Below are 19,894 nucleotides of genomic sequence, written 5' to 3'. Positions count from 1 at the left end.
TCTACTCTATTCTCAATGCTGATCTCCTCCATGCCTGTTATCAGTTTGGTTGCCCTTCTCTGCACTTTCTCCAGTTCCCCAATATTGTATTTGTGAACTGGTGGGCTGGACCACAACACTGGCTAGTGTGTGGTTTAGATCAGCGCAGTGATGTTTCCTCCTTTTTTTTAATTTTTTTTAATTTTTTTTTTCTTCTAACTAACTTTATTGAGATGTCACAAAGACATTGCATAAAGTTCAATCGCCAGCCTCATGGTTCAAGGCAGGGAATTTCCTCACACTGAACTGCACAGAAAAATACTGCATGCAATGTTGTGAACTGGGCATATAAGAGACAAGGTATTTTGCCTTGTCCATGCGGTGGGACTGCACTGGAATAGCTGCCCGACGCAATCCCACCACATCTGGTGTGATCAAGCCCTTGTCATGTTTATATTATGTCTGAGTTTTTTGTTTACTCTGCAAAAAATATTTTGTATGCTTATATTTAGGTAAATTGTTACAGAATACTGCATTCGTTATATTATATGCTATATTCATTCAGATTCAACCCAGACAGATTTGAAGAGGAATCTGCGAAGCAAAACCTTACTTTGCTGGGCTTTTCAGGAAGTCAAGAGTGCCCAGAGCTTAGGTAAGAGTAATTATATATGTCAAAATTTCAGGAAGTACACATTTTGAATCATTTTTTACATCTAGCATCTAGTTATAGTAAGGTTGAATAAAGACACCAGTACATCTAGTTCAACCTGAGTGAGTGTGGGTGCGTGTCCACAATCATCCCTATTTATTTAAGGTACCCATATAGTGCCATTTATGCAGCGCTTCACACATACATCGCACAATCACATTGGTCCCTACCCACAATAATAATAATTGTAGACTTTGCCTGAAAGCAGTTCATGCTGTGACATTTTATATTACTTGCATCTTTTCATGGCAGCGTTTTTCGTAATTAGATATTTGAGCCTAGCTCTGAGGAAGGGGGTGCGCTCCCGAAATGCGTTAGCTGTAATCTGTGTTCTGTGCATGTCCATGCATTGTTTTTATGGCCTTTTGTTAGTTAAATTTTGTGAGTACCTGCTTTTTTTATTCTTAAATCTTTGGTAATGCACTAGGTTTGCACATCTTCTATATTTGTAATTTATTTATCTAGTGGTAATCACCGCCAGCACATCCCCCATGCTGAACAGCCGCCAAGAGAAAATTACGTCTACCATAAGCCACACAGTGAATATATTGGGTTCAACAATTGCAAGAAGGCTAAAGCTAGGAAGACATGGGTGGTTTTAAAATTATTCACAATCACCCAAAGGTTCCATTTATCAGGGCCAGTTCTCGCCATAAATCACACAGAAGTGCAAATCCCAGTGCAGTGCAATTTCAGCCCATTTATTTGAGTGGACTGAAATTGCTCTTGATCGCACCAAAAGTATTGTATGCACTACTTTACAAAATGCACAGTAACCAGATCACATGGTACTACTGTACCATTTAATCCGATGCAGGCAAACTGATTGTATTTGCGACCTGCATTTGGGGTGTTGTTGAGTTAACACTGACACCCATTGCAGATCACAAGTGCGTTTTGAATGTGCAGGAAAAACGCATGGAATATATATATATATATATATATATATATATATATATATATATATTTTCCCCGCCTCTTTCTGGTGGTGTGAAATGGCCCTTTAATGTTTTCACACAAGATTCACAGATTTTCTAATTGGGTTCAACTGGAAAAAATGTGTGTATCCTGGATGAAAGTTATATAAACCCTGTGTGTAAAAATAATAAATATATATATATATATATATATATATATATATATATTATAATATAATATTTTAATATAATATTTTATAAATGGCCTTCCAAAGAGTATTAATTGCCACACAACAGACACATTTTCATTTTCCCTATGGAATGAGGTACAAAAGTAAATGCTTATGAGCACAATATTTCAAAAGTGATTGACTTCTACGCATTACTCGTTTATTTTAATATAAAAGTATGATGAGAAACGAACCTGCTATCTTCTTTCTGTATATTCTACACTCCATATGGAGCCATTTGTTGTTCCATATGTGTAGTAATCAATCACTGCTTGCAATTAAACTACTAAAAATCGCTTGTGTGCTCCTAGCCTTATAAACAATACTGGGTGGGGCCCTAACAATGCATTACATTAACCACTTAAAGACCGGAAGATTTGACCAGGCCATTTTTTTGCGCCGCTGTGACTGGCGGCCCCTGTTCTGATGTATCAGAGGATGCGGACCAGGACCGTTCGGACAGTGAGGATGACTCCGTGTCCGGGTCAGCGCAGGAAAAGATGCTTGCAGGAGCACTTATTACAGCAGTGCAGGGTACCTTAAAAATTGAATATACGGCGGGGGCATCTACAGAGGTGTCGGTCCCTTTTGGGTCGTACAAGCCGGCCCGTACGCCTAAGGTGTTTCCTTACCTAACTTATTTTGATAAGTTTATTTACAAGGAATGGGAAAACCGCAGCAGCCTTTTCAGTCCCGAAACGCTTGGCGGTGCATTACCCCTTTGAGAAGAGTCTCCTGAAGCAATGGACATCTCCTCCGATTGTTGATCCCTCGGTGTCCAGGTTAAATAAAGTAACCATGATTCCGGTGGAAGGAACTCCTGCTTTCAAGGACCCTGCCAACAGAAGGGCCGAGGCAGTTGCCTGGTCCATGTTTACTGTGGTGAGGTCAGCATTGTGGCCAGTGTTGGCCATGGCCCTGGTATTGCAGACGCTGTCTGAATGGGCTAAATTGTTGCACCGTGAATTGGAGAAGAAACAGGCTTCCCGGTCTGCGTTGAGCTGGCAGACCAGTTGGTACAGGGCCTTAAGTATGTCTGTGATGCGGCCTTAGATATGGCCCCATTGCTCTCTAGAGCCTCAGTATTAGCTTGTGCTACATTGCCTGATTTGGCTGAAATGCTGGTCTGCGGACCAGGCATCTAGTTACGTAGTTATTTAGTTAGTAAGGTTGAATAGACACCAGTCCATCTAGTTCAACCTGAGTGAGTGTGGGTGCGTGTCCACAATTATCCCTATTTATTTAAGGTACCCATATAGTGCTAAATAAAAAGGAAAATATTGCCCTAACCAAAAACAAGTGAGAATAAGCAGCTACACACGAATGTGACCAAATTCATATACAAACGAAAAACTACAATGTAGCGCTAAGAAATGATACAAAAATGTGAGGTGTCTGACATTGAAATGAACAAGTAAAGTCCAAATCTCAAACAAATAAATTAGTCCTTGGAATCCATGTGAAGCTCTGATGTGATATTTCACACAATGTATAAAACCAAGAAGTAATCCCAGAGACATTTCACATCAGTGACATCAAGGTAGGTAAAAATAGGTACTCTTAGCGGAACCACTGGACCTGTGCCTGAACACTAGGTCATACAGGCATGTATAAATGGAGCCTCGATGAATCCCCGCGGGTCTGTCCACTACTGGAGGGGGCTGTAGGTCCTCAGGCCAGTAAAGGGGTGGTCTGCAACATCAAAGAGGTTCCAGTCTTCTCCAAAGATCCAAATAGAATGACAAAAGAGGAGAACTCCAGCCAATAGTTTGGCAGTATGTAAAGCCAAACTTAAACAAAGACCACAACAGGTCTAGTGGTGCTTTTAGGAGAGGAGTGTGGAGTGAAATGGGATTTTCCAAAAGCACCATATATTAAAGCCTTGTCAGACCAGCTGTGGATTTCAATGCAGGTGAGGAGAGCGGAACGTGAAATGCCATTAAGGATTTGTATACCAGAGTGCCACCATGTAAGAATGCACATCGCTTCCTGAGTGAGTAATAGACCCTTCCCTGGTTAAGAAGTGCATCCAGCCTATGTGTATCTTGCTGAGCAGACACTGGCAGCTTTGCTAGCAACACCCTGAGAGACCATGTGTCAAAGGGACATAACATTTTCGAAGTAGAAAAACTTCATTTTCAATTTGTAGCCTTGCCTTTCGGTCTAGCTACTGCACCTCCGGGCATTTACAAAACTTCTGGCCAGATTAAGGGCTCAAGGTACAACAATAATGGCATACCTAGATTACCTTCTCTTGATAGACCGGTCGGTAGCCCGCTTGGACCAAAGCATGGAACCTAGAGAAATCTTCTTTAAAACCAGTAAGAAGATTAGAGTACTTGGGTCTGGTTATAGATACAGCCCAGAAGAGGGTGTTTTTACCCCAGGTTTTGTACTGCCTCAGGGCAAAGAAGGGTCTTTCCTTTCGCCTTGGTAGGAGGTTGTTGGGGAAGATGGTGGCTTCATTTGAAGCAGTTCCCTATGCTCAGTTTCATTCGAGACTGCTGCAAAACAGTATTCTATCAGCCTGGAACAAGAAGGTCCAAGCACTAGAGTTTCAAATGCATTTGTCGCAAAAAGTACACCAGAGCCTCAGTTGGTGGAGGATATCTGAGAATCTGCAGAATCATTCTTACCGGTTACCTGATAGGTGGTAACAGATGCCAGCCTTTCAGGCTGGGGAGCAGTCCTGGAAGAGGTGTCTGTCCAGGAGAAATGTTCCAGAACCGAAAAGGACCTTGCCCATCAACATTCTAGAGATTCAGGCAGCGCGTCTAGCCCTAAGGGCCTGGACATTTAGGTTGCAGAATTCTCCTGTCAGGATTCAATCCGACAACGCCACAGCAGTGGCTTATATCAGTCACCAAGGGGGCACCAGAAGTCAGGGAGCCCATGTAGAGGTAAACCATATCCTAACCTGGGCAGAAAAGCATGCACCGTGCATATCAGCAATCTTCATTCCAGGGGTAGAGAACTGGCAGGCGGATTATGTAAGTCTCCAGCAGGTTTTCTCAGGGGGAATGGTCCCTTCGCCCCAACATCTTCCTAGCTATATGCCAAAGATGGGCGATCCCGGACGTAGATCTGTTCAACAACAAAGTCAACAACTTTGTGTCAATAATATGGGATCCACTCGCATACGAAACAGATGCATTGGTGACCCAGTGGGATTAGTTCTCACTGATTTATGCATTCCCTCCTATTCTGCTGCTATTTCTTCGCAGGATCAAGCAGGAAAGTAGTTCTTATGGCCCAGAAGATCTTGATATGCAGAAATGGCAAAGATGGTGGTAGGTTGCCCCATGGCCCCTACTACCACGTCCAGACCTGCTATTGTAGGTTGAATTATCGTGGGCTTTCAGGCTCAATGATATCTACTCTGATTTAATGCAAGGAAGCCAGCTTCCAGAGTAATTTATTATAGAGTCTGGAAGGCATATGTTTCCTGGTGTGAATCCAGGGGTTGGCATCCTAGGAAGTATGTCATAGGTAGATTTCTTGCCTTTCTGCAAATGGGGCTAGAGATGAAACTGGCCTAGAGTACTATCAAGGGCCAGGTCTCGGTCTTATTGGTATTGTTTCAACATCCGCTTGCTTCACATTCTTTGGTCCGAAGCTTTATACAGGGGGAAACGTGGCTTAATCATCCGGTTAGAGCACCCCTGAACCCTTGGATTTGAATTTAGTTCTGTCGGCATTACAGAAACAGCCTTTTGAGCCGATACAACATATTCCTTTGGTCCTTTTTGACAAGGAAGCTAGTTTTTTTCTGGTAGCCATTTCTTATGCAAGAGTGGACAGCTCTTTCTTGTAAAGAGCCATATTTAATCATTCACAAGGATAGACTAGTATTGTGTCCTCATCCTAGCTTTCTGCCAAAGGTGTTTTCAGCTTTTCACCTAAACAAGGATATTGTTTTACCTTCATTTTTTCCAGAACCCTGTTGTAAGGAAGAAAAGTCACTATGTTCTTTGGATGTAGTGAGAGCAGTCAAAATCTATTTGAAAGCGACTGCTCCAATTCGGAAAACAAATGCTTTGTTTGTGTTGCCTGAAGGTCCTAGGGAAGGACAGGCAGCATCAAAATCCACTATTGCCAAATGGATTCGGCAAGTAATTATTCAAGCTTATTAAGCTTATGAAGAGGAAGGTTCCACCTTTTCAAATCAAAGCGCACTCCACTAGGGCAGTTAGTGCTTTTTGGGCAGTGCATCACCAAGCCTCCATGGCTCAAATCTGCAAGGCCGCAACCTGGTCTTCAGTCCATCCATTCACCAGATTCTATCAGGTGGATGTAAGAAGGCATGAGGGTATCGCCTTTGGGCGCAGTGTACTGCAGGCGGCAATATAGGACCTCAAGTCTGATTGTATTCTGCTTTTGTTTGTGTCCCAAACAAAAGCAGAGTGCATTGCTCTGGGACATTCCATACAGTAATTACTGTGGTTTTGTGTCCCGTGATATACGATAAAGAAAATATGATTTTTATAACAGCTTACCTGTAAAATCCTTTTCTTTGTGTGCGTCACGGGATACAGTGGTTCCCCCCCATTTCTGGCTACACGTGTATTGTTTTGCTAAAAAACTGAGGTACTCCCGGTAAGAGGAGGGGTTATATGGGGAATTTAACTTCTTGTCTAGGGTGTGCCCATCACTTGAAGTTGCCGTATAACCCATACAGTAATTACTGTGGCTCTGTGTCCTGTGATGTACTCCCAAGAAAAGGATTTTACAGGTAAGCTGTTATAAAAATCATATTTTTTCCCTTTGTTTCCAGCAGGTACAGCAAATGCATCCTGCAGCAAATGCACAGATGCTCAGTGAGCCCAGCTGCAGAGAAGACTGAGCTGTGTCATCTATCTCTTTCCCTATCCCCAAAGTAGAGCATATTAGGGGTCTGTTTAGACCCCTGATAATTCGCTGAATTTATTTAGATAATATTTGTTGAATTGATACAGTTTTAGCTTTTAGATTTAGTCTGAATTTTGTAAGTTCGGTTGTGTTTGTGAGGCCTAATAGGGATTTTAGTAAATTTTTACTGTCACGGAACCTTCCAAATTAGTAGCACTATCATTTTAGTCTACTTTAATGAAAAATTGCAAAAATTGTCTGTCCACCTGAGGTTTAAAGTAGAGTGTAGGGCCTGACAGCAAAAGGGTTAAACCCACTACATTGACCCATATTAAAAGAAAAAAAAAAAGTTATTCTCTGCCAACGTTAAATCCTAGTTTGATCTTTCCTATCGCTTTAAGTAGTTTGTTTAGGCTAAGCTGGCCCTAACTTTTTTTTATTTATTATGTACACTGTTGATGCTATATAGACTGTATGTAGCTGATGATGCTTACCATACACAGTGTTGTGTTCTGGCTCAGTGCTTTCCATCTCACTCCTAGAAGAAAAATCGGGTTGAACTCTGTACTTAGCGTTTCCCAGGATGCCTTGTATTTTTATCAATGAATACAAGGCTTCTTCTGAAAGGCTAAGGTGGATCATGACATCCGTCCACCTCAGCCATTTAGAGGAAGCCTTGTATTCATTGATTAAAAAAGGCTTGTTCTGGGAACAGCACTGACAGAGTCCTGCCTGTACACAATGCTGTAAGTGTATGCAGCTGATGCCAGGGGCCAACTGTATTGGTAAAGGAAATGTTTAAATTTTAATGTGATAGCAATGCTGGCATTAGGCTCTACAGCGCTAGTTCATATAGGAGACACAAAGTACATGTGTAAGGGTTGTTATTCACCACACAGAGCACCTACCTACCACACAACTTGGAAATGGCTCGTTGAAGTTAGAAAGGTAGTTGTATAAATGACAATAATGTGACCTGAGCAAGTACACCAGCTCAGAAATGCATGTTAGCGCATCCTAAAATATAGCTAAGATGAAGTATTTAATGGAAAGCGGGGAATTTAAATGTTTTCTAGTGGTAGATGACCTATGTCACATAGGTAAATCTCTGCTATTACCTTTACGATGGACAATCTGCTAACACATTGTCCAGTGAGAATGCCTCAGTGAACAGTTGAAGCACTTTCATTGTTTGACACCTTGTTTTGCCTGCTTTTAGGCTGAACTTTATTTAAAAGTAGCTAAAAGATTTGCTTTATACAGTGCCTTGAAGTATTCATACCCCTTGAAATTTTCCACATTTTATCATGTTGCAGCCAAAAATGTAAATGTATTTTGTTTTTAAATTTTTATTTCATTTTTCATTAACAATACATGCATGAGTAAGAAGTTGAACATTGACAGATAAAGTAAACATATTGCAGTAAAAGACAATAATGGTTACATTGTATTGTAACAATATGCAGTGATAAGTAGCTAAGACATTGTATCATCTACCCCCCCTTGGACACTCCATTTGGGAGCTAACCGTGTCAAATGGGGGGGGGAGATAATTTTCTCATAATGTTATTTGCGTTAGGTGTGGTGTAATTGGTGCATCAGTTATGGAAGAGGGAACAAACATTGGATGGTGGTGCAATAGTATTCAAAGGAACATTATCGACTCCAAGGTACAGTCTGTCATTAGCAAGTGGACAATCAAGGAGATCTTATCTAGTTGTTTTCCATCTGCAACCCTGTAATTTTATATAGTTGACTTATGATGTTTGAGTAAGAAGCCAGGGTTTCCATGCAGTGATGTATTTTGTAACCGTGTTATGTTGCAGAGCTAAATTTGAATTCTTTATAGAAAGTTGAAATTTGACATCTGTGATTGTTGGGATTAGGAAGCTTCTCCATTTGTGCATAATAAGCAGTCTAGCCGCAAATAGTGTGTATTACTAGCGTTCTGAACTCTTTTGGATAATTCCTAGGCTGAGAATGGCTAAAGATGGAGAGGGGTCAGTTTTGTGCCCCATGATGTCTGAGATAAAGGTGAAAACCACTTTCCAGAATGGGTTAATTCGTGGGCACTCCCAGAGGATGTGGATTAGGGATCCTTTAGCAGAACAGCCCCTCCAACAGAGATCATCATCTAAATGTGCAAATTTATACATTTGGATTGGGGTGAGGTACCATCTATGTTGGCGTTTTTTGTGAATGTTCCCAATATGTGATGCTTTTAGAGGTTTTCAGGTTGTATTGAATGGCTTTGCACCATTGGTAGTCAGAAAATTAGGTTTGTAGATCTTTCCCATCTTTTATATGTTGGCGTTTTTAGTAAATTGGTCCTTGTTCTGCAAGGAGTTAAACATAAGAATGATTCCTTTTTGCTTTGGGAGAGGTGGATGTCCAGAAGGACCACACTTTGTGTGATAGTTTAGCACATGGGGCGGGGTGTTTTTTCAGGTATGAGGCCATTTGCTTGTGAGTGTATGCTCCCCTGTTGAGCTATGTTGTGGTGTTTTTGTAGATCTAGAAATGATAATAGGTTGTTTGTGTATTAAAGTTGGTGGTTGATCTCTGATGTGGGACCAGTGTTTTAGTGATAGATCTGGTATGTGGGATTTGAGGTCTTCTATTGCAACGGGTATGATTTGTTTATCATCGGAGGGTGAGGGGCTTGAGGATAAATTTATTTTATTTGGATTTTATGTGATCGACCAACACACTGGCATATAATTGTGAAGTGGAAGGAAAATGATAAATGGTTTTCTAAATTTTTAACAAATATCTGAAAAGTGTGGTGTGCATTTGTATTTAGCCCCCCCCCCCCCCCTTTACTCTGTTACCCCTAACTATATAATCTAGTGGCTTAAATTCAGAATTTGTGTCGATTTTTACTCATGAGCTGCTATGTATATGCATGCATATGCTATGTATATGCAAACTGTGGGGAACTGCTTCACCATTGACAATGGTTAACACCTACTACACAACTAAATAGAATGGTGCGCTATTCAAATAATCACATACATTTTATTCCTAATAATTATTATTATACAGGATTTATATGGATTTAATAATCCATATAAACACTGTGCCCAAGGATAACATACATAAAAGATGCTGATATTACAACAATCATCCAAAATGGTTGACATAAATATTTCAAAGGTGTAAAAAATTATATCCATCCATTTGCAGGTAACTGTATATTAAAGAGCCATCACATGACACCTCTGGGTGCGATGCCTGTTCACCTTAAATTCAGACCTACTACAGGTCTTGTGTTTTTGGGATCATATACTGTTTTCCCAGTATGCTTACAACTGGATAGTCTCCTCTTATGGTATAGTTTCAAGGTAGAGTGGAGACATCAGATTGTATATGTTATATTTCAATTAGAGTTGTACCGAATGGAAATTTTGGTACTGAAAATTCAAGATACACCTAGCCAAAAAACAACAAATTTCAGTTTTTAAAAAATTTATATTTTTTATATATAATTGTATTGTATTCCACTTTTTAATGTCATCAATTTAAATGAATATGAATTTATTGTTGGCCATTATTGGCACCTTTTTAGTGCAAGAAAAGCTCAAGAAAAATGCAGTCTGCAGTGTCCATCTCTTGTATCATGTCTGCAATCTCTTAAACTTAAACACATTGCTAATAGTAGTTGCAACATTTTCATTCGGTGCCCCTTTAGCAGACATGATACAGGAGATGGTCATAGACTGCAGACATGATACAGGATAAGGTCAGAGACTGCAGACAATACTACAGGATACGGTCAGACACTGTAGATATGGTACAAGAGATGGCCAGAGACTGCAGACATGATACAAGAGATCAATGCAGCCTAACCAGTGTCCATGACATGCAGCCTCTCCTGTGCCTGGTATTGCAATCTCATGCTATGTCACAGAGCTGGATTTAAATCGCCGGGCAGCCGCTGTAACAATGTCCCACCTCCTAGATCTACTTCTATAACACACAGCACAATGTTTCCCGCATTGGGTGACCGTGCCGTCTATTGCAAGAGACTGTCTAGGAGGCGGGACATTGTTACAGTAGCTGCCTGGCAATTTAAATCTAACTCTGTGACACTCTCACAAAGGGAGGAGGGGGGAGGGGCAGACTCTGACAGGGGTGCACCAGGATGACATGTGTGGCACCCGGGGTGGACAGCCCCCCCCCCCTTTCAGTTCCGTTATGCACTTTTTGTTCTTTCGGTGGCCCGAAATTTGGATACACCACTAATTTTGTGTCTGATTGTATATTAAACTGAATTCTATGTATTTTCTATACACGTTTTTCTATATTTGAATATAAAAATGTTTTTTAATGAATACCTGTGGTGATCTGCTTGCCCTTAAAGCCCTGTCCAGTAGGGGATTCTACTTTCTAGACATTTTCAATATTCTCAACAGACACCTAGTTCTGAAATAGTGGAAATCCTCTTTCAATGTAGACAAAACGTATGCTCCAGATATGTGAAAAAAATAAATATACACTTATAGCGTATTATACTTTAACCACTTTGCCCAAGCCAATTCTGACACTTCGCTCCTACATGTAAAAATCATCCTTTTTTTATATAATATATAGTGTGTGTGGGTTTTTTTTTTTTTTTTTTTTTTAGAAGAGACTCTAGGAAATAAAATGGCGGTCGTTGCAACTCTTTACATCAAACGGTCTTTGCCCAGCGATTTTTCAAACAACGTTTTTTTTTGGAAGAAAAAACTGTTTCATGAATAAAAAAGCAGCCTTTTTTTTTTTTGTATAATGTGAAAGATGTTGCACCAAGTAGATGCCCAACATGTCATGCTTTAAAATTACGCAAGTTTATGGAATGTCACCAAACTTTGGGAATAAAAATCTCCGTAGGCGGCGGATTTTTTTTTTTTTTTTTACAGGTTACCGGTTTAGAGTTACAAAGGAGGTCTTGGGCAAGAATTATTGCTCTCACTCTAATGTTCGTAGTGATGCCTCACATGTGGGATTTGACCATTGTTTACATATGCGGGCACGACGTACGTACGCGTTTTCTTTTGCGTGTGAGCACCCAGGGACGGGGGTACTTAAATTTTTTATTTTTTTACACTTTCCCTTTTAACATGTTTTTTGATCACTTTTTTTCCTATTATAAGGAATGTAAACATCCCTTGTAATAGAAATAGTATGTGATAGGTTCTCTTTATGGAGAGAAGTGGGGGGGTCCTTTAGGCAGGAAAAGCTGAGATCAAAAAAAAAAAATCAAAATCTCAGGCTTTCCTGTTGAGTTCCCGGCATTGTTTACTTCTGCCGGCCCAAATTTGACCTCATAACATTGTACCCGGGCCTCTTGGATTTCTCTGACTCTTTTGGCATTGGCGAATTCCTTCTCCAGGTCACTGATCGCACGGGAGAGCCATCCGAACTGCCACTGTGATTGTTCTTATGGTGCACAGAGTCGCCAGCTGAAAAGAACAGGATATACAGTGCCTTGCAAACATATTTTCCTATTATGTTACATTACAGCCTTTAGTTCGATGTTTTTTTTTTAAATCTGAATTATATGTGATGGATCAGAACAAAATGGTCTAAGTTGGAGAAGTAAAATTAGAAAAATATATATGGTACTTAAAACTTTTTCAGAAATTAAAAACTGATAATTGGCATGTGGGTATGTATTCACCCCCTTTGTTATGAAGCCCATAAAAAGCTCTGGTGCAACCAATTACCCTCAGAAGTCACCTAATTAGTGAAATGATGTCCACTTGTGTGCAATCTAAGTCACATGATCTGTCATTACATATACACACCTTTTTTTAAAAAGGCCCCAAAGGCTGCAACAAACAAGCAAGAGGCACCACTAACCAAACACTGCCATAAAGCCCAAGGAACTCTCCAAACAAGTAAGGGACAATGTTGTTAAGTACAAGTCAGGGTTAGGTTATGCTGCGTTTCTGGCAATGGTGCTGCGTTTCTGGCAATGGTGCTGCGTTTCTGGCAATGGTGGGTCTGCAGATGTGCACTGATTAGGCTGCATTGGTGGGCACTGACCATTATTTTGCTTCACAGTTCTTTATTTAAAAAAAAAATTTTTTTCCTGAAACTTCCCTCTTAAAGTGAAGGTACGTGTTATACACCAATTAATACAGTATGTACAAATACGCCCAAGCTCATCTCTTCCCACACACAGCCACAAAGGCAAGAGAATTCTTGTTGGGCAGTGTATTAGCGCTCAAACGAACACACTTAGACCGAATTTTAACGGTTCAAAGAATGTCAGGCAAAATGGTCGGCCCTCGCGCATGTTCACTTCATCAAATCCGGCCCTCTTTGAAAAAAGTTTGGACACCCCTGAGTTATGCACATTGACTTTTTCTGTTATTTTGTCCTATTTGTTTGCTTCACAATGAAAAAGAAATAAAATAAAAAAAACTTCAAAGTTGTAAGCATGTTCTGTAAATTAAATGGTGCAAATCCTCCAAACAATCAATGTTAATTCCAGGTTGTGAGGCAACAAAACACGAAAAAATGGCAAGGGGATGAATACTTTTACAAGGCACTGTAAATGTATAGATCCTCCACCATAGATCACCTCCTCGCTGCTGCTTCCCGGTACTGGAGACACTGGAAGGTGATGTCACTGGCTCCGCCTGACACGTTGCATCACTTGTCACAATCCGGAAATGTGATAAAATAAAGGAGCATATCTTTACAAGCAGACTTTTGTCTAAATTGAAACTATACCATAAGAGGAGAGGCTATGCAGTTTTAAGCATACTGTTGAAACAGTATATGATCCCAAAGGCTCAACAAGACCTGTAGTGGGTCTGAATTTAAGGTGAACAGGCATTGCTTTCAGAGGTGTCAGGGTGTGTCTCTTTAATACGCAGTTAACTGCGTATGGATCAATGCCATTTTTGTACCTTTTTTTGAAAGATTTAATTCACACAGTGGACTACTATTTTGGATGCTTGTTGTAATATCACCATCTTTTACTGTATATGTTATCACTGGGCACAGTGTTTATATGGATTATTAGGAAGAATTTGTATGTTATTTGAATAGTGCACCATTCATTTTAGTTATTTGCCTTCAGGAGTCACCTAATTAGAGTCCACCTGTGTGTAATGAAATCTCAGTATAAATACAGCTGTTCTGTTTTAGAGAAGCTTAGTGAACAAACCATATCATGAAGGCCAAGGAACACACAAGATAGGTCAGGGATAAAGTTGTGGAGAACTTTAAAGCAGGGTTAGATTATAATAAAAAAAAAAAAAAAATAATCCAAAGCTCTGAACATGTCACGGAGCACTGTTCAATCCATCATCCAAAAATGGTAGAGTATGCCACAACTATTAGTTGTACACTGCAAGAATTTGGCCTTTATGGAAAAGTGGCAAGAAGAAAGCCATTGTTAAGAAAGACATAAAAAAATCCTGTTTGCAGTTTGTGAAAAGCCATGTGGGGGACACAGGAAACGTGGAAGATGATGCTCTGGTCAGATGAGACCAAAATGTAACTTATTGGTCTAAAAGAAAAATGCTATGTGTAGCAGAAAACTAACACTGCACATCACCCTGAACACACCATCCCAACCATGCAACATGGTGGTGGCTGCATCATGTTGTGGGATGCTTTTTATTCGGCAAGGAACAGGGAAGCTGGTCAGAGTTGATGGGAAGATAGATGGAGCCAAATAATGGGCAATTTTAGAAGAAAACCTGTTCGAGTTGGCAAAAGACTTGAGACTGGGGCGGAGGTTCACCTTCCAGCAGGACAAGACCCTAAACATACAGCCAGAGCTACAGTGGATTAGTTTAGATCAAAGCATATTCATGTGTTAGAATGGTCCTGTCCTAAATCCAACTGAGAATCTGTGGCAAGACTTGAAAATTGCTGTTCAGACGCTCTCCATCCATTCTGACAGCTTTGGCTGTTTTGCAACGGTGATGGGCAACATTTTCACTGTCTAAATGTGCAAACCTGGTAGAGACATAAAGAAGACTTGCAGCTGTAATTACACTAAAAGGTGGTTCTACAAAGTATTTACTCAGGGGGGCTTGAATACAAATGCACATCACACTTTTCAGATATTTATTTGTAAACCATTTTGAAAACCATTTATCATTTTCCTTCCACTTCACAATTATGTGCCACTTTGTGTTGGTCTATTACATAAAATCCCAATAAAAATATATTTACGTTTTTGGCTGTAACATTGCAAAATGTGGAAAATGTCAAGGGGTATGATTACTTTTTCCAGGCACTGTAAATCTTAACCTGTTATTTATATAGTATGATGAATTGCATTATGATGATCACATGAACAACCGGCTTTATCTGTAGTCATAAATTAGATTTGTGTGCCTTCTGCTCAGTGAAGCTTGGCAGACACTGATAAACATGCTGCTGCTATTCGTATCTGATGTGATACTTTGTTCTGCATTGTGCACTGTTACAAAAACATTAGTTTGCTAACACTTTTGCATCATCTTGTGGTCTAGGTACTTGTAAGTTACCTGTATAATCCACTTAGGGGGGTCAGTCTACCCAGTATTGTACATGTGGCCAGTCAATCCCTGGCCTGCAATACAGTATCTCTGGTATCTTGGATACTCAATATAGACACTTCAGTGCAGAATACAATGCATAGTAATGCGCTGTATTCCAAAAATGGTGTAGTCCACCGCCTTTTTGCTGCTTTGTACAGTCTTTTCAAATGAATGGGCTGTCTTCCGACAAATAGAGAAAGAGACGGCGCTCTCTAAGTGCAGAAATAAAGTTACTCAAATTTATTAAAAACGGTTTAAAAACACTCACATTAGATTAGTGGTGTAATCTTGGATACAATTTTTCATCCGTATGTCCATAGGCACGACTCATGGGGCTGTAGTGCAGGGTTCACAGCATCTAACTTTTTGGCCGATAGTTAGTGGCTTAGGCTTGATTATTAAAGCTTGATGAAGGAGCATGCATGCTCCGAAGCGCCGCCTATCCCAGCCCGTCTTCTGATGACACAGACCTGAAGAACACAACCAAGGGTACTACAGCGACCAGCACTACCTCGACCATCCTGAAGAACTTCATGGAATGGACTAAGCCACTAACCATCAGCCAAAAAGTTAGATGCTATGAACCCTTTACTACAGCCCCATGAGTCGTGCCTATGGAAATGCGGATGAAACATTGTATCCAAGATGTGCCTTTACACCACTAATCTAATGTGAGTGTTTGTAAACAGTTTTTAATACATTTGAGTAACTTTATTGCTGCACTTAGAGGGCGCCATCTCTTTCTCTATTTGTTTCCTAGAGCTACTTCTTGCTTTAAGACTGGCAGCCCACTAGGGTACAGCTTGTACTATGGACCCTCCTCACGGACCACCTTGATGATCTACATAGACCATAAATCCCTTATTGTGGACACTGGTGTGTGGATATATTTACAACCCACACATACAAATCAATTTACGTTTGTTATACAGACACGATTCATTGCTTATCTTAATATTTTAATTCATTGTTGTATATAATATATATTGTTGTTATTTATTTATTTTTATTCCCAGAGAGCGCCATATTACCCTACTCCCTCTTCTGTTGTGTCTTCCTACAAAGCATGTTAACAAACCACAACAGTTTGAATCTGACATAAATGATCCCACAGGAACATCCACTACTGGTCTTCCCCTGCATGAGCTGGCATAGGGGCCTGAAACTTGCAGAAATTCAACATTGCCTGGCCCTTTAGCACAGTGGATGTCCACCTATGAGCTAAAGGGGACCTCTGATGGGGCCCCTGACATCACCAAAGGGCGGCGCATAATGTTCAATATATGTAATGGGAGGAGAGGACTGCCAGAACCTGAAGCCCTATTGGAGTCAATGTGTGGAAATGCTACAGGTGACAGTATGAAACTGGGATCGTGTTACAAGAGGCTAGTAGAGATCCATGCTATTCTCTAATCAATGTTCCCATTACAGCCTGCTGAGGTCCAGTGGCTGCATATCATATACCAAAGGGGCCGCAGGTTGGGAACCAAGGATTTAGGGACTCGGAGGATCACTTAAAATCGGTATGAATCTTCCTGCAAGGTTTTTTATTTTTGTACAGATTTACAGTACATTACTAGATAGTCCTGTGTTAAGATGCTCAGATTAACCATTCAGCCTGCTGAATGAGGAAACTGACAGATTTCTCCATCCACACAAATGAGGTAGATGAAGGAACTGTCAGAATACACTGATCAGCAGCTGATTTTCTGCAGTTGCTGATCGCTAAAATTTGTTTGTTCCTTCGAAAGATGTCGCTCAAAGGATCAACTTCTGTCGAGCAGAGACAGTTGCACACTGAACAAAATTCTGCCAATCCCTACTAAACCAGATGAATTTTCGATCTGTATGACTAGCTTTACCTGTAGACAACAAACCGCTAGCCGAGATCAGATGAGGAGCAGTGTCTTTCAGACTTGACTCCTATTCTAAATACAGACAAATGAAGCTGTCACACAAAATATTTAAGTAAACTCAAAGGCATCTGTGCAAATGGCCGTGCCTTTTATCTGTGTCCACTGTGTGAACATGTTTACAAATGACAGATGATGACCTGCATGTTGAAGACCTGACCAATCGACCACCTGAGCAAGGCCAAAATCAAGTTGCTAATTGTGCTAGTATTGTACAATGCCTTCATGGGGTCTATGCTTAATAAACCTATATCCCAGAATATCTTTATGGCAATACAGGCTTATAAAAAGCAATCAAAAGATTTATATCTGGTTATTTTATGTTTACACTTTATGATGTCTGCTTTTTTTTTGGCAATGGAAGGGTGTGATTGCACAATCTTTAGCTATTTCTTGCTGCTGTTATCTTTTACTGACTGACATGTAGTTCTTGGAGGACTATGGAGGGCAGTTAATCCAATTACAGGAGCCATCTGTGAGGATGCAAATAACAGATTTTATGTAAAGCACTTTTTATGTTTCTGACACAAATGATACACGTGTGTTGAATTAGATGCCAAAAGTAAACAAATCGGTCCTGTTAAATGTGTTACTGGCAACATTTACCAAAATTACAAACGAGCCTGGAAAAAAAAGAAAACGAATGCAGCTGACTCATATATGTAAAATATTGCAACTACTAAGTTGCAATATATTTTTTTATACTTTGGCTTTTGATGCACTTTAAGATTATAGTTCTTTGTTAAGCTACAAATTATTTAGATCCATGGCTGACCCAGCCTCTGTTAGAATGCCCTGACCTGCTTGTTTAACCCCTTTAAGGTCAGCCATATAGCAGTTTTACTGCTACAGGGCAGCACTTCTGCACCCGATCATGTGTGTGTATATATAGGCGATTCGCCCCCCTTCCATGCAGGCACGCGGGCGGCACGCTCATGCTGTGATCATGCATAGTAGGAGGCTAAGCAGGAACTAGCATCCATGTCTTCCCCTAGTAAGAGCCCCTCCCACAGTTTAGTAAAACACAGGTTAGGTGCACGGTTAACCTTTTGATTGTCCCTGATGATAACCCCTTCCCAGCCAATGTCATTAGTACAGTGACAGTGCATGTATTTTATTTATTTTTTTATAGCACCGATCACTGTATTAGTGTCCCTGGTCCCCAAAAAATGTCAAAAGGATCAATGTCAGAATGTCCACCGCAATATTGCAGTCCCGCTATAAGTTGCTGATCACCGCCATTATTGGCAAAAAAAATGAAGTGAATAAAAATTTCCCATCGTTTTGTAGAAGCTATAACTTTTGTGAAACACTAGAACTTTTTTGAAAACCAATATACAGTCAGGTCCATAAATATTGGGACCACGACACAATTCATAATCTTTTTGGCTCTATACACCACCACAATGGATTTGAAATGGAACAAACAAGATGTGCTTTAACTGCAGACTTTCAGATTTAATGTGAGGGTATTTACATCCAAATCAGATGAATGGTGTAGGAATTACAACAGTTTGTATATGTGCCTCCTGCTTTTTAACCTCCCCTGGTGGTATGATTATTTCAGATTTTAGGTGCTGAAAGCGGTACCATTATTTTGCATGGAAATTTGGCGTTTTATATTGTAGGCCTGTAATTCTTAGAAATCACTTAAATCCATCTAAACGAGTCTAATGGGCATCCCGGGTAAAATTTGAAATATGAAATCATAAATTATATATATATATTACTATAAATAATAACAAATATAATAATAAAAATTATTCAATAATGTAATCAAATCAAAAACACTGAAATGTGCTGATTTGCAGAATTGTCGCTGTCATTACTTTTAGTGTTTGACGAATTTCCCCACAAATTACTATCGCTCAATTCTGCGAGTGATTCTAATTATTGCTGTTTTCTAGCTGGTCTATAACCACTTTTGATGTAAACGGACATTTTTTGGTTGCTATGGCCAATTTCCAGTTTCCTGGCATAAAGAATAGTATTTATAATATAAAACTGCATGCAGGACACTGGACAAACCACTAGGGACAAAGGGGATGTGTAATTATTTGATACAGTACTGTAATCTGTAAGATTACAATATACTGTATCTATACTGTGTTTTTTACTTTTTGAATTTGGTGCCGAACTCCGTCCTGTGCGTCACAACGCTCGCAGGGAACGGAGCTTGGCACTGTCACAGATCGAGCGAGACACGACGGGGAGACATCGCTGGATCCAGGGGACAAGGTAAGTAACCCCCTCCATGGATCCAGCGATGCGATCCCGAGTCTCGGGAATACCGCTTACAGTAATGAAATCTTACCCCGAGCCAGACTCGTTAATACCGCTAGGGAGGCTACGGGACCAAAACTAATGGGACAATTGGCTGCTCAGCTGTTCCATGGCCAGGTGTGTGTTATCCCATTTACTAGGAGCACATAAAAGGTCCAGAGTTCATTTCAAGTGTGCTATTTGCTTTTGGAATCTGCTGTCAACTCTCAATATGAGATCCAAAGAGCTGTCACCTATCAGTGAAGCGAGCCATCATTAGGCTGAAAAAACAAAACAAACCCATCAGAGAGATAGCAAAAACATTAGATGTGGCCAAATCAACTGTTTGGAACATCCTTAACCACTTCAATACAGGGCACTTTCGCCTCCCCCCTCCTTCCCAGCCCAATTTTCAGCTTTCATCGCTCTAGCGCTTTCAGTGACAATTGCGCGGTCATGCTACGCTGTACCCAAATTAAATTTTTATCATTTTGTTCGCACA

General features: G+C 40.3%; 1 protein-coding gene across 1 annotated transcript in view; it reads left to right on the top strand.

Moving 5' to 3' along the window:
• The window catches only part of CYP20A1 (cytochrome P450 family 20 subfamily A member 1), a 120,432-nt gene that overhangs the window by 95,023 nt on the left and 5,515 nt on the right, over nt 1-19,894 (top strand). Inside the window, exon 12 of the mRNA XM_077448571.1 lies at nt 545-634. Within this exon, the coding sequence (XP_077304697.1) occupies nt 545-634 (90 nt within the window). The remainder of the gene's footprint in view (nt 1-544; nt 635-19,894) is intronic.

This window comes from Lithobates pipiens, unplaced genomic scaffold (assembly GCF_037356315.1).
Source record: "Lithobates pipiens isolate NorthernLeopardFrog02 unplaced genomic scaffold, aLitPip1_a1.2 Scaffold_22, whole genome shotgun sequence".
NCBI classification, from domain to species: Eukaryota; Metazoa; Chordata; class Amphibia; order Anura; family Ranidae; genus Lithobates; species Lithobates pipiens.
This window is presented reverse-complemented; position numbering and strand designations above follow the sequence as displayed.